The sequence below is a fragment of the Lepidochelys kempii genome, chromosome 11, assembly GCF_965140265.1.
Source record: "Lepidochelys kempii isolate rLepKem1 chromosome 11, rLepKem1.hap2, whole genome shotgun sequence".
NCBI classification, from domain to species: domain Eukaryota; kingdom Metazoa; phylum Chordata; order Testudines; family Cheloniidae; genus Lepidochelys; species Lepidochelys kempii.
This window is the reverse complement of record NC_133266.1, coordinates 65,580,390-65,605,002: the sequence shown is the minus strand read 5'-3', so window position 1 is coordinate 65,605,002 and position 24,613 is coordinate 65,580,390. Positions and strand designations below refer to the sequence as shown.

At 43.0% G+C, this 24,613-nt stretch overlaps 1 protein-coding gene across 5 annotated transcripts in view; it reads left to right on the top strand.

Moving 5' to 3' along the window:
- ERBB4 (erb-b2 receptor tyrosine kinase 4) overlaps window positions 1-9,587 on the top strand; it is a 972,415-nt gene extending 962,828 nt beyond the window's left edge. For all 5 annotated transcript variants that reach the window (XM_073306719.1, XM_073306718.1, XM_073306716.1 and 2 more), the window contains one exon: window positions 674-9,587. In XM_073306719.1, the coding sequence (XP_073162820.1) occupies window positions 674-1,119 (446 nt within the window). In that variant the 3' untranslated portion in view covers window positions 1,120-9,587. The remainder of the gene's footprint in view (window positions 1-673) is intronic.
- Window positions 9,588-24,613: the final 15,026 nt, after the last annotated feature.

Below are 24,613 nucleotides of genomic sequence, written 5' to 3'. Positions count from 1 at the left end.
CATTTGTAAATTGCACTTTCACGATAAAGAGATTGCACTACAGTACTTGTATGAGATGAATTAAAAAATACTATTTCTTTTGTTTATCATTTCTGCAGTGCAAATATTTATCATAAAAAATAATAATATAAAGTGAGTACTGTACACTTTGTATTCTGTGTTGTAATTGAAATCAATATATTTGAAACTGTAGAAAAACATCCGAAACTATTTAATACACTTCAATTGGTATTCTCTTGTTTAACAGTGCGATTCAAACTGCAATTAATTGAGATTAATTTTTTAATCATAATTAATTTTTTGAGTTAATTGTGTGAGACAGCCCTCATTCCCAGCACTACCACGTACTCCCTGGTGACCTTGGACAAGTCACTTAGTCTCTCTGTTTCCTGTCTTCTGCCCTTTGTCCATCTTGTCTGTTTAGGCACTAAGCTTTTTCGGGCAGGGATTGTCTCCAATTATGAGTCTGTACAGCACCTAGGGCAATATGGCCCGGATCTCAGTTAGGGCCTCTCAGCACTATTTGATAGTAGTGCCGTGAAAATAAGCAAAGTGTGCTGTAACCATTGGGAACCTTGGTCTGAAGTTTACATTCACATGAGCTGCCAGGCAGAGATGCTTGCTGTTGTGTGAACACATTACCATGTGTTGACATGCCTTCTATCTTTTTTAGATTACCTGAACCCGGTAGAGGAGAACCCATTTGTCTCTCGACGAAAGAATGGCGATCTTCAAGCTCTGGACAACCCCGAGTATCACAGCGCCCCGAACGGGCAACCCAAAGCAGAGGACGAGTATGTGAACGAGCCGCTGTACCTCAGCACCTTTGCTAATACCTTGGAAAACGCAGAGTACCTGAAGAACAATGGGCTTCCTTTGCCAGAGAAATCCAAGAAGGCCTTCAACAACCCAGATTACTGGAATCACAGTCTGCCACCGCGAAGCACCCTCCAGCACCCGGACTACCTGCAGGAGTACAGCACAAAATATTTTTACAAACAAAATGGACGGATCCGGCCCATCGTGGCAGAGAACCCTGAGTACCTCTCTGAGTTCTCCCTGAAGCCTGGCACTGTGCTTCCCCCACCACCCTACAGACATCGAAACACGGTGGTGTAGTGACATCAGTATTAAACCAGTGGAGAGGCAACCCCTGCTAGCCACCAGTCTCTCTCTCTCTTTCTTTCTCTCTCTCCCTCAAGCTTCCTCTTTTTGCCGATCACTCACTTTGATATTTCCAAGTAGAAGGACACCTTTGAGTCATTTGCTGATCGGGTTGGGAACCTAGAAGGAAAGCAAGAAAGACTGAATGAATGCACGAAGGCCAAAACCTGGCATTTCTCACCTTCCGCAGACCCTGAGGGTCAGAAGGTCAGACAAGCCAGTGAACACCAGTGAAGGCCAGTGGCAGCGTTGCCTGCTGCCAAGTTAGTTCTCAGTGATTCAACTCAGATGCTGTAGGGGAAGCCACCCCGTGTCTGTTTCTGTCAGCAGGAACTGAGGAGAGCCTATTCAGCATTCCTGGAAATCGCAATGCAGTTTCCATTAAGGGGGGGAAAAGGACAATTTTTATATCACATGTGATAGCGTAATAATTGCGATTTCAGAATCCAATTTCTTTCTCTAACACTTTCTATCCTGGCAACTGAAAACAACTAACCCAGCTTTTCATAACCATTCAGTTCTTCCTCACAGCCATCAAAGAAATAACTCATAAAATAAAAAATGAGGAGACTTTGTCTCTGGCCAGTCCCCTCTTCTTAGCCACTCCCACAGTTTTATCCCGTTGCCTAACTGCAAAGACTTTCACTCCAAGCTCCTGTGCATGACAGTACAATTTTTTTTGTCTGTGTCGCCATGATGACAAGTATTTTCAACACAAAAATCCCGTCAGGAAAGAAGGAAAACACAAAAAGCTCACATCCTCCATTTAAGCTAAAAGAGAGGCCAAGATCCATGATTTGTATGCACAGAGCCTCACCTTCATGTTTTATACCTACTTAATACAAACAAAGAAAGTACCCATACAAGTTTCTCCTCTTGTTCTTTTTGCTCATCGATTGAAATAGTTGGGGATGCAGCAGGCAACACTGAGGACAAGACAGAAGGAGGAGAGTTTAATAGGTTCAGGAAACCTGGTGGTGTTCTAGGGGGTGACCGACTAAGGAGTTCTTTAAACTGGAAGAAAGACACTGGAGTGGGGAAAACGCACATAGCAGTTCACTGGAAAGTTAGTTTGCACTTAAGCTATGATTTTATTTGTCCTCCCTCTGAACTGTTTTCTGGATTTTGAACGAAGCAATATGGAAGCGACCAGCAAAATAAAATCATTTTAAATTAAAAAGCGAAATTATATATAAAGGACGACTGTGGAAACGCCAAAATGAAGCAAGTCACGTCTTTGGAACAGTATCTGCTGGTTCCAGGCCAGTATATTGACTACTTCAGAGAATACAGTGAAGGAGTAACCAGTTCAAACGCTGCTGCATGAAGGAAAAGCAGAGCAAACAGTGAAGGGGATTTGGGGAGAAGAATGGCCAGGTCTGGTTTGGGCTCCTGTAAGGACTATAGTTTTCTAAAAGGAGGATTTCTCCATCACATAAGCTGGTACATACAAGGTTTTGCAAGTCAATATGTGCATGACACACACAGCTTTCAGTCAAAAATGTAAATAATGAGTCGATCTCCATGCACTTATTTCCCCTTTGTCAACTTCAGCTGTCACAGGACCTTTGGTTTATCCCCCCATGGCTAAAAACATTTCCAGCCAGAGTTTTTGAATCATTTTAGCATCAAAAATGGAACACCATGTGAACTGGAAGAGAATACTGGGGTTGGTGTCTTGCTTTCGATGCACTACGGTTCTAGCTGTTTAGGATTTTAGAGAAAATATATCTACCTAATTAGACTCAAATTCTAGGAGGGACAACAGTATTCCAATGTATGCCCTTTAGTACTATTAAAATGATGTCCCTTTGGATGATGGAACCCAGCAACGGGGCGAACAGTCTGGAAGCAATGTGCATTTTCTCTTAAGTCCTAACATTTTAATGGACAGCCACCATGAGCTTTGGTGAGCTCCCTGTCAGGGAGACCTGACCCCTCAAATTGAAAGAGGCAGACTGGAGAGTAAGCCCCGACCCTCATCCTCAGTCTGCCATTTCAAGTCAATTTTAGGAGTGGCTGCCATACCTTGTCACACAAGCAGCCAGTGATGGATTCATGAGGTGACATTACATAATTGCCTGATCCCTCCCTGCCCTATTCCCAGGGCCACCCTGCAATAATTACTTAATTCTCTGTGTCCTTGTGCTTGCTAGACAAAGTCAGCTCTGGGTCGGAAAGAGACCCCAGATTTCAAACCTGGATTAGTTCTTAGTCCTGTACTTTGAAACAGAATTTGTGGCCGCTCCTTACAGTGTCCATCAAGACTTCAGGTCAAGGCTGGTTCAGCCAATGTGGCATTACTGAATTAGGTGCTTCAAGTCAATCTGAACTAGCGGAACTTAATTACCAGCTGCTGTGCACTTATTAAGCCCATAAACCTTGTATGTAGATAAATGGTTTATAAACACGAACACAAAGTCTTTGCAGCTATTAAAAGGAGGCCTAGTGGACATGTGGCCACATAATAAATCAGTTTGTTGTGGCAGAATGAAATGAACAGCTGACCATTAAAGCAGGATGGATGACCACAGAAGCACCATGCATCTGAAAGAAGGTCTGTGCAGAGAGGTCTCTTCTGCTCTTGATGCCTTCCCATAATTCCCAGTGAGGTTAATGGGAGATACAGGCAAGCATTAGGGGGAATTAGACCCCCTCAGACTTTCAAAAACGTATGCCAGTGGGCGCACTCAGAGTGCGTAATATTAAGCCTCTTGAGAAGTGAGAATGGACAAAGGATAAGATTCGGGGACAGGTTTTTTTTTTATGTCCCTTTTGTGAGTCAAAGAAAGCTTAGAATATTCAGGAGGGGGGGCAGGGGGCTTGATCTCCATCATTGAACAGATGTAAGATAAGAGTAATGTTTTAATGGAAATCTACGTACAGGTTGTGTATTTGCATTTGGGGCAGTGCGCTAAAAGACTGACTGTGAGAGGAAACGTGCATACCTTGAAAATATTGAAGGCAAATCACTACAAGGATCTTAGAATCCAGCTGCTAACGGAAGGTAGAAAACCTGTTTTTGTTCTTTGATAATTCAGTAAGGTCAACATTAAAACCAAGCCCCGTTTTAAAAAATGATGTGTAAATATGGTTGTTCTTTAACAGTTTAACTTTTTTGCCCAAAAGCATTTTAAGAATTATTTATTTACTTTTTTAATTGTTGATTGTGGATAAAATATACTCAGTCACATGGAGATACAGCGGCTCCTTGCAGGAAGCATGAAACCCAGAAGTGGGCTCACAATTACAGGCTGAGCAGTGTCAAATGTGTCTTTAAAAAACCCAGACAGTTAATACAACAAATGTAAATGCAGCCTGTGAAATGCAAAGTAACAAATGACTGCCATTTATGTCTCCTGGGTTACTGGTTTGGGTTAGTCCTGTTGCCAAACATTGGCTTTAACAGTTCATTGCCTCTGGTTACAAGGTATTGACCTAAACATCTAGATTCCTTTTTTTTTTTTTAACCTCAAGGGATGACTAACCTTGACCTACACCAAAACACAAAGTCAATAGTATGTTTTGTTACATACAAGCCGAATGTTTTCAATAGAAATATCTAGCTACGTTCTGACCCACCTCCCGATAGAAGCCGAGCACGTCCCAAGAATGAAATAAAAAAATAAAAATCTGTCACTGCTAGGTTTAATTTTAATTATGGTGAGGGGAGGCCACAGCTCATGACAGATGTTGTTGGCTTTTTTTAATTACATCAAATTTTTCTTTGGAAACAGATGCTTTTCACCAAACATTTCATTTAAACTCAGTTTTTTCCATGAAAAACAAGTTTTGACTGAATGTTTTTTTGATCCCCTAGTCAAAACTCCTGCTATTTCTGTCCCTAAAGTCCACAGTCAGGTTTTAATAACTTTATAAGCATATTTTCCTGTTTCTTTTTGCCCTATGGCTGGAGCACAATGATTACTTTTTCAGGGGAAACAAACGGGGCATGTGCCAAGTATTCACATGCAAACCGAATGAAAGAGGAATATGCTGTTGGTTTGGTTTTGTTTTCAGTCTCTTGCCAAGCTAGGTGTTACATGTAACACTAGCAGGTAAACGAATTTTAGACAAAAAAAAATGGTGCTTTTTTTTTTCCTGATTGTGCGAAACACCATTGGACTAGACGTCATGTAAACAGCATCCATTTTAATTATTTGCGGGGGATGGAATTTGACTAGACTTTAAATTGACAGCATCCCTTGTAACTCATTCCTTTTAAATTGACAAATGTAAAAAGATTCTTTAAATTTAGGGGTTGTTTTTTTTCCTGGCCAATGGAAATTACCTAGTTAAGGTAGAAAACAGTGGAAATAACCAGAGCCTTAGGTCAAGAGATACAGATCTACTGCATTGCTGAAAGGACTAACCTCAGACCAGAAACCGTCCTAGTGGTGTGGAGAAACTCTGTGTTAACACTGCCGGCTGTTTTGCAGCTTTTAATTGACTGATGCCATCACCTGACTGCACAAGTTGCAGCCCAATCAGCTTGTGCCGTTTATTTCTGTGGGTTGATGGAATATGGGGTGGCGGAGCAGGGCTGTCCTTCTTTGCTCCTCCCACAGCTTGTAGTGCTAAAGGGAAATCCTCCTTGAAGAGGCCGAAGATAATTCGGGTTGTTTTGGTCGGACAGAGTAGCCTGGTACGCACACATTAGTGACCCGATCCTGCACCCCCTGAAGGCAATGGGAGCTGGCGTATGACCTACATGGGAAACCTTCCTTCGCTCAACACTTTACAGGAAAGTGAACACGCTGCAGTTGCGGCTGCATCTCAAGTGCCCTCACCGTGTGTAGTCACGTATAGCTGTGCAAAGTGGGTAGGGTATACCTAAGTTTTGGTGTAAGCGACAAGAGACTGGGGCGGGGACCTGAAGCTTAGTTACTCCAAGGCACCTTTGTACAATGGAGGCCTGACTGCTCATTTGCACGAAGGCTCTTTTACATCACTGTGGCAGCATGCAGGGACTTTAAATGAAAGCCTTCTTTTTGTGGTGAGCAAGCTATAAAGGAGTTTTAGCACCACGCTGAATCAGGCTGCCTATGTTCTGGGGCCGTGCCCCTTCTCCAGTGTAACAGCCTCAGGGTTGCTCTAACTTAAGCTTTGTTTCCCACAGCTCCCTGTGTACGTGCCCTGGGACGTCTAGGCTCTTTGCAGGGAATTCAGGACCCCCCCTCTGATCTGTTCCAGGGGCTGAGCCAGTGTAGAGCTATTGTGGACCAGGCTGGGAGGGGGAAATTTGCCAGAGTGGTATTAAGGGGCCTTGATTAGCATTTTACAGCCATTCACATTTTCCTGGTTGTAAACGCAAGGTGGGTGCAGAGGTGCTTTAGCACGACTGCTCATTTACACGGTCAGTGATAGTGGCACCCACTTTAAGGCTTCTTTACACACTGGTATATAAGGGCCTTTGTATAAGTGAGACTCCGGCCATTTGTTACCAGGCCGCTGGTTGGCTTTTGAAGAGTTACTCCAGGTTGATGCTGTTGCCTTTATTTTTCACTCTGTAAATACCTTTTTAAAGGTACATTCTTCTTTCTGTCGCAATAACAACATGAAGCCTGTAAATTTAGTTGTATCGGTTTCCTGCTCCCTTTCAAATCTGCCACTTGTAATTCCCTCATTATCGTTGACTTCCAACTTCCCACTGCTGGTGTATTCATTGTAAAGTAACCATATCTATTTGTTTTAGAAAGATGGGCCTATGCATTATTCAGAGGTGTTGTTTCTCTTATTTCCACGCTTCATAACGTGGTAGAGACTGTTGCAGTCTAATAGGGCATCCTTTGCCCACTGTTGCTTTTTTCAGCTGATGTTTTTAAACTGTTTTTTTCAGTGAGCTTTATGCAGATGGGTCGGAAAAGTTATTTGTTCAAATACATTTTTAAAAATAGAGGACAAATGCACAGAAGCAAAGTTGTATGGCTAGAGGCACTAGCTTAGACTGTCCAAATTACTTTGTTGACAAACTTTTTTTTCCTCTGCCACTTCCTAGTTGGGATTCTAACACTGAGCCACTTCTTTTAAAGATAAGGGCCAGCGTCAGACACCCTTACTCACAGGAAGTACCTTACTTCGTAGCATTAATGGCACTGGGATTACTCAAGTCGTAAGGTATTATTATTTGTATAGCAGAACATATCAGGGATTGGTGCTGGGTATTGTGCATAGCTATAGGTCCCAGTTCAGGAAAACATCCTGATCCAAGCACTAGCAGAAATTCCACTGAAGTTGGTGGGATTACGCACAAGCTTCAAGTTAAGGTGGTTCCAGCCCCACTTATCTTACCATTTTCAGTATATGACAAGAAGCAATAACAGATGGGGGAGTAGTCAGATGATCATGATTAGAGAAATAACAATCATTGCAGCTGCCTAGTCATGTCATTGGTGGTAGTCACAGGAGTGGTACAGCATGAGTGTGCCCAAATCTGGTCCAAAACAATGAGTCGTCAGCTCCTCACAGGTATTTAATTCCCATTAATTTCAATAGGAGATAGGAGCAGCTCCTCAGTGGAATTTAGGTGCTTAAGTCCTGTACTTGCTCTGATGGGAAAGCAGTTTCATTCTGGTTGTTTCAGATGTGCATTGTTTGCAGATACTTCCTTTCCAGAGCCCTGTTACCCTTTCAACCTTTGTAGGGCGGAAACACTGTATTTTCCATAGCACTCCGAAGACTCAACCATTTTGGGAAAACCACAGTAACAAACTGTGAATGGTATTTTATAAGTAAGTGTAGATATCTAAGCCGTTTCTTTTGAAGTAAGGTACTATGAAATATGTAGCATAAACTGATACTGCTGTTAAATGGGTCGATTATTAAACTGAGCAGCTGTCTAAAGGGTAACTAACTTTGAATGCACCAAAACAACCTGCCCTTTGAAGATGACACAACTTAGATGGCCTGTGTGTATGCTGGAAGCTGTCTTTTTATAGGCTGATTTTTGGAAGGGTTGGCTTGGAATATGTAGAGACGGGCCCCCAAATGATACAGCATATCTGAGTGGCCCCAGAAATTAGAGGTGATGAAAATTTTCTATTGTCTAAAATATTAGAAATATTTTCTAATGTTAAAGAATTTTTTTTTAGAAATTAATGTTCAAAAATTCTTTTTTTACTCATTTTTCAGCCAAAGTGTAGAGCAGGTTGAAATATTACAAATTTTGAATTTGAACTGGGGGGAAAAAATCAAGAAAATTGCTATTTTCCCTGTTTCAACCCACTCTAATCAAAATATGGCTCTGAAATCCACTGCGTAGGCTCACCTTTAAACATTCCTCCCTCTGAAGGGGCTCAAGGCCGTAGGATAGGTAGACTTTCAAGAGTGTGGCTTCAGTGGGCATAGGATCAATGGATCAGATTCCAAGAAAGGTCACACCAGAGGAATTATATGAGCCTGCAAGAATCCATGTCCTATTTGCAGTGCAAGAAAATTGTTGAGTTCATTGTTCTTTCCCATCGCACTCCATCTTCTCATCAAAGCATTCTCTTGTAGAGTCAACATGGGGTGCTTAACTGGAGGTACCTGAAAAGGCAGAAACTTAGAGTGTTATATTTTTTAGCCAATTCCCTGTGTTCTTAAAGTGTAAAAATACAAACAAAAAGATCTCTGCCTTGTGAAGTACCTTCAAGGAACAGAGAAGTAACATCATGACATCCTCATTCACATGACACGGTGCACTCAGAGTTAGCTACCTTTTTGAAACAAACAAAAAAACTACTGTATGTTACTTTGAAAATGTGAATAGTATTTTTATAGCTTGTTAAAGACATGGCTAGTTGCATTTGTAAATAAGGATAATGTTGTTTTTGTTTTCTTTTTGTGGACATCATTATTTAGAACATAATTGTCTTTAGGGTTGATTTGTATATAAGTAATTTGCTGGTGATTTATTTCCTTTTTTAGCTTTTGTTGGAGATATCATTTTGACATTCGGTGTGACTGTGTTTAGCACTATTGTGGTATGTTCAGACTTTCTGCACTTGCTTACACAGTAACGTATGCCAATTGTGTGTGGCGTAATGTTACTTTAACCTTTTGTCTCATATTTCAGCTATGAAGGATTATGCACTGTTCAAATACATACTGACTTGGGTTAATATTAGCTATATAGTTTAGTATTATTTCCCTTTGCCTTGATTTTTCATGGTTTTTTTTTCCCCTTTGGAGGCTGGGGAGGCTCTTTTCTTTGTCTGATTAGGACCTTCTTTTCAGTGTACACACTCCCAAATCCCTCCTCCTGGTGATAGTGCTTTTACCTGTTTGTTAAGACAAATGTAGATTGGGACCCGCTTAGCTCATCCCCCACTGATCATCCCAGCTGAACAATTTGAAAACTGTTCTGCATTTTTGTTACATGAATCTGTCAGAAATATATTTTTAATTTAATATAAATGAAATTCAATAAAATATGAAAGAAATGTTCCTTTGTGTGCCTCAGATTTTTCATCGATGGCTCCATGATTGCAGCAATTGAGTATGCCTGTCTGGGCATAACATAGGAGGAAGGGTAAATATCCTGAAACGGTCCATTTATTTCCCCCCCTTTGGAAGATGGAATGGAAATGCAAGATTGTGGCTTCCCCTGTGCAGTGGCGCCAGCAGGCTTTGCACATCTGTCAGTCCATTCCCCCAGTGCGTTGGCCATCAGGGGAAGACATTTTCAACTAATCTAGACCACGAGAAAATTACTTTTCCTTTGAGTAAAGGAACAAACCACATCAGCTACCCAGGAAAGCCCTCCCTCCCCCAATAGGAACTTGAATTGGGGTCTCCCCCATATCCTAGGTAAATGCCCGAACCACTAAGCTGTACTGTCATTCTCCCTGGCCTAATGACTTCATAGATAATGAACAGTCATTGGGCCAAGGAAAGCAAACAATGACGATATGGGCGGTTGGTCAGAGCACTCCCCTATGCTGTGGGAAACCCAATGTCAAGTCCCTGCCCCACTGAAAGGTATTTGTTCAAACTGGAAGAGCTTTAACAGGAGAGATTGAGAAAGGCCTGTAACCGAGTCCATAGACACATCGCTAGTACTGGCGTCTGGGCTGGGGAGACCCAACTTCCAATCTCCTCTCCACAGAGCAGGGACCTGCACATCCCGTAGGGCTACAGCAAACTCCAAGGTGTGCCACACTTGAAATGACTCACAGGGCCCTTCCCCACCCCCAATGCAAACATATGAGATAAATTTGCTTATTGCAGTGAAACCAATCAGGCCTCAGGGAAAAATGACAGAGAACGAGGAGCAGCAGCACAATTGATAATGAAGAGGGAAAAAATCAGCCTTGGATGGCTAGCTAAGATCATCCCCTTGGGGCATGCAGAGAGGCTAAATTTTCTCCTACCTTCAAACGGTCAGTAATTCCCAGGAAATCTTCCCAGCTAGCTGAAAATCGTTTTCATAATGATCTCAGCTCCTCACAGCATGCCACTGTGCGGATAGGGATTTCACCACTGCGCCGTTGCCAACTGATGCAGTCAATGATTGTGAGACTCTCTCTCGGCTCTCAATTAAAAGAGTGAGTTTCTAGCCATCCTAGTTGCAGGAAAAAAGCCTGAAAATATGACCCAAGTGCTCAAAGGTATATTGGTCAAAAATTGTTTTATAAACAAAATCTCAGTCTTTCTGGGGGGGCCTGATTTAATGATATTTGAAAATCTAGGGTTGCCAATACTGCCCATTGCCAAGCAGTTATGTCATCGTACGGTGCATTGTTGGGGAGACAGCATAGTCAGACCTGACAATTATGTAACAGTATGAAGCAGCCAGGTCTTAACCGTGCCCTGTGCATTACCTGAAACGCCTGCGTCTGTATCAGCCACAGTATACACTGGCCCAATAACACACTGTGACGCTTCCCAACACCTGTCGTCTGCACCAATTATACATTGAATAGCCTGGCCTCCAGACAGACTGAAGAGTTTTTAAATTGAATTCAACTGGCTTCTCTGGCTGAGCTGGGAGGTGCTTGTAGGATTTTATTCCACTGTGTGTTTTTAAATTTACATTTCAAGCCCCTTCCCCAGCTGTTTTTAAAGCTCTGTTAGCTACCTGGGTAGGGAATTTCTACAGTCAGAGCCAAAGGTGCTATGTCTAGATTCTGTAACTGCTGTTTCCTGATGGATCATTAATAACCATGGTATGTGAGTTGCTACTGCATTGGACACAGGCAGACCCTGAATGGGGGAGAGGTTTGCTTTGTGCCTTGGCTGGATAGTTTTCAGGATCCTGAGAACCATCAGGCCTATGTGACCTACTGCTTCAGTAGAGAGTGAAAATTATTGCCAGCTGATGACCATTTTGGTGGAGATTTTCAAAGGAACCAAATCAATAAAAGTTAAGTCACACAGGTTATGTAGAAAAACGGAGGCTGAGATTTTCTCTATCAAATGATTTGCTCTCATTCTTGTACCTGGTGGACATGTGCCTATGTCACAAATATTAGAATAATTAACTAGAAGCTGCCAACATCAAGGACTAAATTGGCATAGAACCTGAAATACCTGTTCCTCTGGAAAGGCGAGTCCTCCAGAAGAGGACTGTTCGCCTATTCCCGGGAAGGCTGGGGAAGCCCATGCTACACCTGTTTTGTACAGGAAGGGTGACCTTCTAGCACTTTGGTGGGCACTGCCCACCAACCCTAGGATTTGCCTACACCATAGTAGCACTGCATTCACCTAAAATATTTAAGAAGTTTAAATCATACACAAATGAGGGAAGATCCTTGAAGTGTGATAAATACAATAAGGCATCATCCTGCCCTCACGCTGGTGTGAAACCAGTATAACGCCATTAACCTCAATGGATTTACACCACATTTACACTCACCTAGATCAGAGCAGTGTTGGGTTAACAGTCTGCATTGGACATAGACAGTTTACGACTGGGTTTGCTCAATACATTTCCATATTTGTTTCCTCTAGGCTGGATTCACATCCCAGGCTTCAAGGCCCACTCTCCTTTCCATGCATGTTAACGCCTGTTAATGCTAACAGGAGTTAACGTAAACGTGGAAGGGGGAAAAAGACCCATCCATGTGTGAAGGCTGACAAGTTTTCTGAGCGGGCCCTCATCGAAGGTTAATATTATCATTTTGTTAGCTAAATGGCCACCATACCACATAGCCTTCTGAGACACATATGATGGAGCGTTCGTCCCTGATTTGCGATCCGCTATTCAGTTCAAATTACAGAGATGAAAAAGAAGGGTAGAACTGAAGTTACAAACACCAGGACATTATCTGCAAGCAACATCCCATATCCAACTCTCCCGTCACAGTCCTTTTCACCCCAGAGTCACCCCACTGAGAGCTAATCTGGGATCTGCACACATTGCATGCAAGAGCAGTGGGGAAAAGTCTCTCCCATTCAAAGGTTTCCATCATAAAATTGTAAGCAGAGCAAGTGCACTTCATTAATTTTCTTTTTCCCTCCAAAAAAAATCTTTCCAAACTGCACAATTAACAATGGGGAACAAAGCCACTAGGTAACCAGCTGAAGATGCAAAACAGACAGATTGTCAACCAGATAGCAATTTGAAAGCTATAAACAGACTGATTCGCCACATGATAGCAATCTGAGGGCTATAAACCAAATGGTCCACAGGAGACATACGAATACTGAAATACCTCCACTTGCAAATTACCTGCATGTATTTAAAAAGCAAACACCCATATTTCCAATATATTTTTTACCTGTTTCCTCATCCCGCTTTCGCTAAAGAATGCTCCCACATTTCTTGTGCGAAAGGGTACATGCAGTGGCATGACATGTGATACAAAAGCCCTATGAACAGAAATCAGACACTTGGTGGCAGGGATGTCTAGGAATTAGAAAAGGGGAAGCTAAGGGAGCTGGCTTCTTATCCAAACTAAACAACACAATTTCCCACAGTTATTGATTCTCCTTGGGTGAATCATATGTCAACTTCCCTCTGCTTCAGTTTTGCAAGCTGTCAAACCGGGGTGATCATAAGTATCGTAAATCACTTTGAGCTCCTCTGGTGAAAGGAGGATCTGTAAATGCAAAGCACTGTTGTTTTCTCCATTTGCTAGTTAAACTCAAGACTGCACCAAACATCATGTACTCTGAAACGTAGCCCATATGAGTGAAATGTTACTGAGAAGTTGAAACACTTCAGATTAAAAATCAATCCTCCATTTATAGCACCAAGAAATCAGCGGTATTGGGAAAATTTGCTCCCATTTACATCAGCATGAAGCAGCAGCACATCCATTGATGTCTGTGTTGAACATAATTATAACTAAGATCAGACCCATCAGACAACTGGGGGAGGTTTTGTGTATGGTGTTACAGTGTGTGGTCACAATATGCAACACGTTATTGGAGGCACTCAGACACTGTGGTGAGGAGTGCAATATAAGAACCTTTATAGAAAGGGTGAACACTGAAACACTGGGCTGTGTTTTGTACAGCTAATAACCTGGGTTTTGTTTCCTGGTTGAGTATTGTTAAATTGTCACCTAGACAATGAACTGTACCTGAACAATAAAAAAGTAACAGTGATACCTAGCTCCAATCTAGGAGCTAGGTATCCAATACCTTTTCAGCAATAGATCTCAGCATGTTACAAAAGTGTGTCAAGTATCATTATCCCAATTTAAATACATTTGATTATCACACCCAAGGTACTAATGGCAAGTCAGAATGCAAGCAGAGGCTTCCGCCCAGTGCCTGTTGAAGCCAATGGGTGTTTTTCGCTTGACTTTAATGGGTGTTGGCCTGGTCCCAGATTAAGATCTCTGTCATAAATACAAAGGGAAGGGTAACCACCTTTCTGTATACAGAACTATAAAATCCCTCCTGGCCAGAGGCAAAACCCCTTCACCTGTAAAGGGTTACGAAGCTAAGATAACCTCGCTGGCACCTGACCAAAATGACCAATGAGGAGACAAGATACTTTCAAAGCTGGGGTGGCGGGGGGAACAAAGGGTCTGTCTGTCTGTGTGATGCTTTTGCCGGGAACAGAACAGGAATGGAGTATTAGAACTTGTTAGTAAGCAATCTAGCTAGAAATGCATTAGATTTCATTTTGTTTAAATGGCTGGTAAATAAGCTGTGCTGTATATTCCTGTCTTCGTGTCTTTTTGTAACTTAAGGTTTTGCCTAGAGGGATTCTCTATGTTTTGAATCTGATTACCCTGTAAGGTATTTACCATCCTGATTTTACAGAGGTGATTCTTTTACTTTTTCTTCAATTAAAATTCTTCTTTTAAGAATCTGATTGCTTTTTCATTGTTCTTAAGATCCAAGGGTTTGGGTCTGTGTTCACCAATGCAAATTGGTGAGGATTTTTATCAAGCCTTCCCCAGGAAAGAGGGTGTAGGGCTTGGGGGGATATTTTGGGGGGAAGACATCTCCAAGCGGGCTCTTTCCCTGTTCTTTGTTTAACATGCTTGGTGGTGGCAGCATAGGGTTCAAGGACAAGGCAAAGTTTGTACTTTGGGGAAGTTTTTAACCTAAGCTGGTAAGAAAAAGCTTAGGGGGTCTTTCATGCAGGTCCCCACATCTGTACCCTAGAGTTCAGAGTGGGGAAGGAACCTTGACAATCTCTTATAGGTGTTTGTTTTTCACCCGCAAGTTTATTCCTAATATTGCCTCAGACATTACATCTGCTCAGTGTTTATGTGTGGGCTGAGGGTCTTTCATTCAAACAAGATGTTTCCCTTGAAGCATTCGGTTTACCTTTTTCCTGAGTGCTGGCTGGTTGGTCGTTCCAGGCTGTTATCCTGTTGTGAAGTATTCCGTGGCCACACTCCAGATTACTCTGCTTCTGACAGTTCATTCTGGCTGTAATATCCCATGGCCATCTGGCTGCGCTGTTCACCACAATTAACCATAGCATGAAAGGAAGTGTTAGGAGAATGGGAACCAGCATTTTTTTCTTTCTTGGACTGAGAGTAGGTTTAATTTTTTTTCTTTCCTCAGGGCCCTGCCCAACACTCCTGTGTGAAGCCTGAGTAAATGGGCTCTGCCGGTAGGACCTCTGCATTTGTCCAGGGGGATGGAATCGCATGTCCCAGGATGCAGGACATCAGCACATTCAGTACTGTAACAGATAGACTATGTTAGAGACGGATCCAAGGCTCATTCCAGGCAATGGAAAGACTCCCATTGACTACAATGGGCTTTGGGGCAGGCTCACAGCCTCAGAGCAAGGACAGTGTCTAACACAGGGTGGGCACCAAGCAAAACAAAAAGTAATCAGGGCAGCACAAGCCACAGCCCTCCCCCGTACCAGGTTTGGGGTCAGTCAACCCCCATAGGCACAGAATGACAGGCTGAGCCCCCAGCCCAAACCCTTTACTGAAACGCTGAGCTCGGTTGCTGCTGTTGTACTTTACCCCAGGGCATGCACAGGGCGGGCAGAGGCTCCTCTGCATGGCTTCTGCACAGCCTCCGCCCCTGTGGAGGGAATGAAGGTGTTTCTGGTGCAGCTAGGGGCTTCTCTGCTCAGAGAGGGAGAGCTAGGATTTGCCCAGCAGAAGGTTTATACAGGTACCTACCATTGTTTTCCCTGAAGGGTAAACAGCAATGCAAAATACCTGAGTTTTCTTTTTAGCCACGTGACAACTTCCCGTCTAACTTTCCATGTACTCTCTGGCACAGCGTACCCCCCAAGAGTCTGTCAAGGAGGCTTCCGTGGGGTGAGAGTGGACAATAAGCCTGATCGAACAATTCATTCAAGTCAAGGGGCATCTCTCCACTAATGGATGAGGCCCCAGCCACAATAGAGCACAATCTCCAAATGGCCAAACCAGTTGTGCTCTGCTAAGTTTATACAAATCACAGAGCCTGGAACAACGCTCATGTGGATTGGAACAAAATATTTACAGCTGAGGGGATCCGGCCTTGGAATGAAATTCCAGAGGAGAAAAGACAACTTCAGAATCTGCCCATCTTCAGAAAACACACTACGTGGCCTTCCTGCATCACAGCCTCAACTGCTCCTCTCTTCCCCCCTTCAATAAATATATATATAACATAAAAACAAAGCGATCCTTCCCTGAGCAGTGTGTCCCAAAACCCTAAAACTGATAAAAGCAGGAGGCTTCATATGGTCCATTAGGGATTTTGCTGTCAAGTATTCCATGATAGGGTCTCAGTGCTAATCAAGCACGCCAGAAGAAGCCAATTGCAGTACACAACAAGTGGTACTGGGCCTGCAAAACCCATGAATTATACAACATATTCTTGAGCAACCTATTAGCTCACTATCGACACCTATGCCGACACCTGTTTTATAGACCGCTCCTAAAATAGCCAGATGCTACACAGACTGACTACAATGGCCGTTGAATCAGGGCCTACAACAGGTCAGGAAGTTTTGTGCTGAACCTGATCAGGCACAAGCCTCTAAATAACAGTGCTCAGAGCCATGTGTCTTCTGTACAAATAGACCTATCACTGGGTGTGTGCCACTGTACCAAGCAGAGCTCCTAATCTACCTCGGCCAGCAGCTGTTCTTTCTGTTATCCAGTGCTGGGGAGTGAAAAGATGCCAGAAAGCAATGGATGAGGAATTAAACTTAAAAAAACCCAACTACTTAAAATTCATCCTAGAAGTAAGTCTAGCTATTGAGGTTACAAATGACCATTTATTAGCTCTGATCCAGTGAAATTTTAGCAGTCAGAGAGCTGGATGTAACATAGTATTTTATAGGACTATTTTCAAGCATTATACTTGCGCAAAAGGAATGTAATTGCATGGAGGTCCTTAAGTAAACCAGTTGACCTCCCTGCTGTTTTCCCAGCGATACAGTGAATGACAGAGAGTGCGTGTGTGTAATAACCAGGCATTCTGAGGCATCACAGCTTTAATTCTCACAAGAGTCCAAATTCTCATTCTGTATGGAACATAAATTTGTGCTCCCATGGTAGCCATCTTTATGGGCTAATTCAGAGATTGTATACAGTGAAGAATTGTATAATAAAAATATTGACACAAAAGTTTGGGGGGTAGGGCGTTGAAGGGATAAGATAGACAGCAGCATTGACTGGCTGATTGTGCAGAAATCTTTGCAGGTTTTAGCAATGAAGCTGCAGTACTTCCCCAGTGCCAGGTCACTGCAGTTGACCAGAGACTGGGGATCAGAATTAACACCTGTGTTATGGTACCACCTAGAGGCCCCTACTGAGATCTGTGCTAGGTGCTGACCAGACACGGTGAAGGAATGTCCTAGCCTGAAAACCTTACAATCTAAGCAAGCCTAAGGCATTGGGGGGCAATAGGGGCCAAGCACTAGATCCACAAAGAGCCTTGGGCTCCTTACTACCTCTTTAGGCACCTAAGTTCAACGTTTAGGTGCCTCTGACATCCTCAAAATGACAGTTCAGCTGCCATCTAACCCTGCAGGTGCCTAAATCCTCCTAGGCAAAAGCCTCATCCCTGACACTGCCTCATAGCACTAAGCCTTAGCTCATGCCTAAACAGCAGCGGGATTCTCAAACTAGGCGTTCCCCATCTATCGCCCCAGGGTAGTCCCTAAGAGAGAGGTATTGCAATGCCTAATCCCATTTGTATATCTAGCCTGAAGAGACTTGCCCAAGGTCACTGCCCAAGGAAGGCAGTAGCAAAGATGGGGCAAAGATCCCAGTCCAGTGTTCTAGCCATCGGCGCACACTGTCTTCTTATAGTTGGGAGGGGGGTGGAAGAGTAGCATGGAGTGAAGACTCAGCAAGAGAGATAAAAGATGGAAGACAGACTCGGGGGGAAGGGGGGAGGCAAAAAAAGAGGAGGGTAAAAGGAAAGTAAATAAGTACCGCCCCCCCAGCCCTTGAGGTGCGGCTCAAAGTAAGTGAAAGCCGTGTCCTCCATGCCCCATCAGAACTAACTAGTATTGATCAGTGCCCCATGATGCTTGAGGCATGTCTTCAAAACATGCCACAGGCAAACAAAACAATTGTTTCCTGGAGCTGTTTTCTTGCAGATCATCTTTCTTGTCACCTGGCCTATGCCCTGCCATTTATGTTAAACAAATAACAAGAATATGCCATTGCCATCTGTGTATCCATCTCTCTCGCTGCATGCAGGGACATTACTTAGTGCCTTCCTCTGCAGGAACTAGGGACTCCTAACATTAAAATGGTGTCCTCTGGGGCGGAAATTAGTTGGTGGCTCTCAGCCACACAGCTGTGTGCTGGTTTAACTAAAAGTGAGAGTTTCAATGAATTTAGTTAAACCAGTGTCCCATTGGTGGAGTGTGTGGACACGCCTGAATCTATTTAAATCTGGTTTATTTCAGTTTCACTTAAATTGATTAGGTTTATGCTAGACCTCGATATGATACTCTTAAACCAAAGAAGAGTGTTCACACAGCCTTTAACTAAAGTGGTGTAACCAAGGCCTCCGTCTGGGTTCTAGGAAAGTGTAACTATTATAGCAACCATCATAACAAGTGGTGCCACCTGACAGCCCTATTAGCACTGGTCTTAGGAACCAAGTATGGAATAAACATTAAGCTATCTCCCTCTGCAAAGAGGTGGGCCCTCCAGGTCAGACCTGAAGGCATGTTGGCAGGGTGATGCTGGGACATGTTCCCTGCCTGCTCTTGCTGTATATCCTTGCAAAGATAGGGCTAGGTTCTCAGCTAGTCTAATGGCACAGTTCCACTGATTTCAAAGGATCCCAGCAGATTTACACCGGCTGAGAATCTGGCTCCACGTTCCTATTTGCAGTAGTATCCTCTGACTGTTATTTCTTCAGCATGGAACTCAGCCATTCCGACGTATTCTCATCTCTCAGAGAAAGCAGCTACCATTGTCGCCCCTAAGCATGTGCTGGAACTTACTTTCTACTATTCTCTCCATCTCTCTCTCATGTGATGAGGCCAGCAGGCCCGAAACCCAGAAAACATTTATACTTCATTTTACCATGAAAAAACCCTGGGCATTAAATCCTCTGCATGCCAGTGAAAAGAAACCTAACAATTATCCAAATGTTATTTAATGAAATTACTGCAATTAAATGCAAATTGCTCCCTGTTATTCCACCCCCACCCCCCACCTTGGCTTGCTTTGAGTTCTTTCAGAAGTGACATCGCCTCACTTGCGCTGAAAGCTCCATCCAACCATGCCCAAGTGAGGCAGATGATAATGTCTATTCATGCAAGGCTGGAGACGCAGTCGAGGCCTAGTTGTCACTTTAAAGGCTCTCTTGTTGCACTGTCGAGGCGCTTGCCAAGAGACCAGTGGGTTTTGCGGGCTTCTCAAGACCTCATTCCCAAAAGCATGCCTCCCGCTTCGCTAGTCTTGCCAAAATAACACAAACATTATGGCAGACTACAGTTAAGATTTCTATTGCACATTTCATATTCATTCTCTCCAGTTGCTACCAGTCATATGAAATGGGAACAAGCTCTTCTGAGCCAACAGCGCATGTGTGACATGCCAACATAAGCAATTAAGTCCAGAAAGTAGGCTCAAGACTTGCGTCTAGAACCTTTACTGATAACAATGATCCTTAGAGTTTATCTAGCACGAAAGATTTTGAAGTGGGTAACAGATTTCAGAGTAACAGCCGTGTTAGTCTGTATTCGCAAAAAGAAAAGGAGGACTTGTGGCACCTTAGAGACTAACCAATCTATTTGAGCATAAGCTTTCGTGAGCTACAGCTCACTTCATTGGATGCATACTGTGGAAAGTATAGAAGATCTTTTTATACACACAAAGCATGAACAAAATGGGTGTTTACCACTACAAAAGGTTTTCTCTCCCCTCACCCCACTCTCCTGCTGGTAATAGCTTATCTAAAGTGATCACTCTCCTTACAATGTGTATGATAATCAAGTTGGGCCATTTCCAGCAGAAGTGGGTAAGTTACGATCCTCGTTTCACTGTTGGCTATGCTGCTACAGTGGAGAGGTTGAGTGATCGTGCACCAAATGGAGCATGGATGCAGAAAGGAATCCAGCTCAGTAGCTAAAATGACATTGCCCTGCTTGACCTGTTGGGTGAACTGCAAAGGTTTGCTTCAGATCCAAGCTTTCAGATGCTTCTCTGCACTGACCCATAAGCTTAAGTAGACTCTGATGTGATACTTCCAGCTTCCAATTAGGCAGGGAGTACTTCAAAAGTAACCTCTCTCATGGCATCTCAGCACTTCAAATGGTCCAAACCTGAAAGTGCAGGGGGATGGGAGAAATTACTCAACTTAAACCAGGAAGTTCAGTAAAATGTTCCATTCAAGATTTTTTATCTGATCTGAGCCAGATCACCCCCCTCCATCTGGAGACCTGCCATAGCATGGAGACCTGCCTTTGGAATCAAGATGGGTGGGCTTGGGCTTATGCTCTAGGCCCTGATTCTGGAACGCATCCTTATTCGGGGCCACGCATGCTCAACTTTCATCTCAGGTATAAATCCCATTGAAGTCAATATGACTTAAGCACACACAGTTAAGCATGTGCTTAAATGTTTTCCTGAACTGGGGCCTTGGTTGCCCCTCGGGTAGCATCTGTGCTCTACAGATGAAATCTTCCACAGGGAGCCTTTAGTTTCAAAATCCTTGGTTAATGCAATGAGTTTTGGCAAGTGCCCTAAATCTAAATGCGCTAACCTCCCCTGGATCAGCCTCTCTCACTAACTGTATTATCAGGACTCATGAGAGCATTTTAAATTTAGTGAGAAACAGTAAAGGTCATTTGGCTCTTCAAGGCGCATTTTAAAACACTCCGATCTCCCTGGATTGCAACTATTTGTTTCGTGAATGACCTCAACATTTTATACTCAGTAGCCTGGAAAGGTCATTTCGCAGATATTTTTAACTGTAAGCGTACATGGTTTCCAACGTTTGTTTGGAATCTATTCGTTAACTCCCACATCTAGTGTCAGGGCAGCAATAGTGGTGCAAAGGAAGCTTGCAAAAATATCCATGCATTTGAAATATGTGCTGCATATAATTTCCCCACCTGCTGGGAAGTTCCTTATTAATTATTATAGCTTGATTAAATAATAATTAATAATTTGCATCTATGTAGCAAACAGTCTCTAAATGCTTTACACAGATGGACAAATGTTGTTAGCTGCATTTTACGAATGGAGAAACTTAGACACAGGATGGCTAAGGGGCAGATTTCCAAGTGTTTGGCAACCATAGTTAGAGCCAGATTTTCAAGGCATTCAGCACCTCAGCAGCTCCCATTGTGAAGAACGGAAGTAGCTGGATGCTGAGCACTTTTGAAAATGCATCTGCATGGCAGAGTCAGGACTAGTACCTAGATCGATCTTCCAACTCCCAGTCTTTTAAAACCATTAAATCACCTTTTCTATGTGTTTCCTTTACTCCAATCATAGACACGAGCATTTCAGCTCTGGAGAGTTCAACGGCGTAAGTTACGATCACAATAACCAAGCCAGTCACCTGAACCTCTAGGGGATCCTGTTTTATAAAAAGAGGTAAAGAGCTTATCAACAAGCTGGGCAATATTGGAGCAAACAACAGACATCATTTGAGAACAATGTATCATGCTCAGCAGGTTCCACGGGACAGGCATGGATCAGTGTTTACGTCATGCTCCCCATCAGTACTCAGCACAATGAATCCTAGTCACATACCACCTGAGGGCACGTTGCGCATACACTAAGAAGAAGCAGGGTCCACAAAACTTTGGAAGGTACCAAGTGAAAACTTTATGAAATAGGAGGCAGTATAACATGTGAGCATGAGCCATAGACCATAAAGAATCAATGTATGGTTCTGATTCAAAGGCCACTGGAAAAGGTCAATTGGAAGACTCCCATTGCAGGTCCTGAGTGAACAAAAATTGAATGGTAACAGCTAGGAGGATGACACTGACAAACAGAAAGGTATAACAGAGGAGATTCTCAGCATATGTAAATTGGGATAACTCCCTTGACTTCAACAGAGCTAACTCTGTTTATACCAGCTGAGGATCAAATCTGATGTGTCTATATTTTACACATTTTCCACTGCTTGATTTGCAGGCTGTCTTGGAAGCATTTGAGAATATTCACGAAGAAAGGATTTTAAAACTGTGCATTATATAAACGTAATTAACACTTCACACTGGAGAGCAGTGTAGGTCTATTCTGACAACAGGGCTGGGACTGGCATAAAAAAACTTCTTGATATGATTACTGTAAGTCTTTGGCAATGCATCAAAACACGCAATTCACGGCACCTGTGGAAGACATGCAACGGACCAGATTATTACTAAATGCCTTGTTTTTTTCCAATTGAATGTTATTTAACTAGCAAAAGAGATTAATCAATCAGCATTTTGCTAGTGAAATGACATTAATTTGTGGCCCTGCAATGCTCGTTTAGGAAGGTTGTACAAAGACTGTTGAAGTCAGGTGTTCACTCTCCAGAGAAAAGTGCAACTTACTATTGACAAGCTAGTTGTCTACACTAATAGGTAAGTTGTTATCTAAAGTTCTACTCCTTACGTTAAATGGATGGCCAACCATAAATGAAATTACTCAGGAGAGGAGGTCTTATTTTTGCAAAAAGGATAAGCTTTCAGTAGCCCTCTACACCAACATTCCACACAAAGATGGACTACAAGCTACCAGGAACAGTATCCCCGATAATGTCACGGCAAACCTGGTGCCTGACCTTTGTGACTTTTTCCTCACCCACAACTATTTCACATTTGGGGATAATATATACCTTCAAGTCAGCGGCACTGCTATGGGTACCCACATGGCCCCACAGTATGCCAACATTTTTATGGCTGACTTAGAACAACGCTTCCTTAGCTCTCATCCCCTAACACCTCTACTCTACTTGCGCTACATTGATGACATCTTTATCATCTGGACCCATGGAAAAGAAGCCCTTGAGGAATTCCACCATGATTTCAACAATTTCCATCCCACCATCAAACTCAGCCTAGATCAATCCACACAAGCGGTCCATTTCCTGGACACTACTGTGCCAATAAGCGATAGTCACATAAACACCAACCTATACCGGAAACCTACTGACCGCTATGTCTACCTACATGCCTCCAGCTTTCATCCAGGACACACCACACAATCCATTGTCTACAGCCAAGATCTAAGATACAACCGCATTTGCTCCAATCGCTCAGACAGAGACAAACACCTACAAGATCTCTATCAAGCATTCTTAAAACTACAATACCCACCTGCTGAAGTGAAAAAAAACAGATTGACAGAGCCAGAAAAGTACCCAGAATTCACCTACTACAGGACAGGCCCAACAAAGGAAATAACAGAATGCCACTAGCTGTCACCTTCAGCCTCCAACTAAAACCTCTCCAGCGCATCATCAAGGATCTACAACCTATCCTGAAAAATGATCCCTCACTCTCTCAGATCTTGGGAGACAGGCCAGTCCCTGCTTACAGACAGCCCCCCAACCTGAAGCAAATACTCACCGGCAACCACACACCACACAACAAAAACACTAACCCAGGAACCTATCCTTGCAACAAAGCCCAATGCCAACTCTGTCCACATATTTATTCAAGTGACACCATCATAGGACCTAATCACATTAGCCATGCCATCAGGGGCTTGTTCACGGGCACATCTACCAATGTGATATATGCCATCATATGCCAGCAATGCCCCTCTGCCATGTACATTGGCCAAACCGGACAGTCTCTACGCAAAAGAATAAATGGACACAAATCTGACATCAGGAATAATAACATTCAAAAACCGGTAGGGGAACACTTCAACCTCTCTGGCCACTCAGTAAAAGATTTAAGGGTGGCAATTTTGCAACAGAAAAGCTTCAGAAACAGACTCCAACAAGAAACTACTGAGCTTGAATTAATATGCAAACTAGATACCATTAACTTGGGTTTGAATAGGGACTGGGAGTGGCTGGGTCATTACACATATTGAATCTATTTCCTTAAGTTAAGTATCCTCACGCCTTCTTGTCAACTGTCTAAATGGGCCATCTTGATTATTACCACAACAGTTTTTCTTCTCCTGCTGATAATAGCTCATCTTAACTAATTAGCCTCTCACAGTTTGTATGGTAACTTCCAACTTATCTGTATGTATATATATATATCTTCTTACTATATGTTCCATTCTATGCATCCGATGAAGTGGGCTGTAGCCCACGAAAGCTTATGCTCTAATAAATTTGTTAGTCTCTAAGGTGCCACAAGTACTCATGTTCTTTTTTCAGTAAGGGAAAGATACTTCCTGTGGGGTATGAGAACCAGTGTTCCAGAGATGTATCAGCATCAGACTTCATGTAAGCCATGCAGATATGGTAAGTGCGAAACCCTGAGCCAGACAGCATGCTTAATGGCTAGATACGGAATAGAATACTGAAGAACCAATTCATAACTGTAAAGCTTATCAGCTCGTATAAACAAAAGCTTGTGTAAGACCAGCAGATCCCTGGATATTGCCACCATCCCCATCGCAGTGAGTAGGTATTGATTTTGCTCTTCCATTATATCACACTA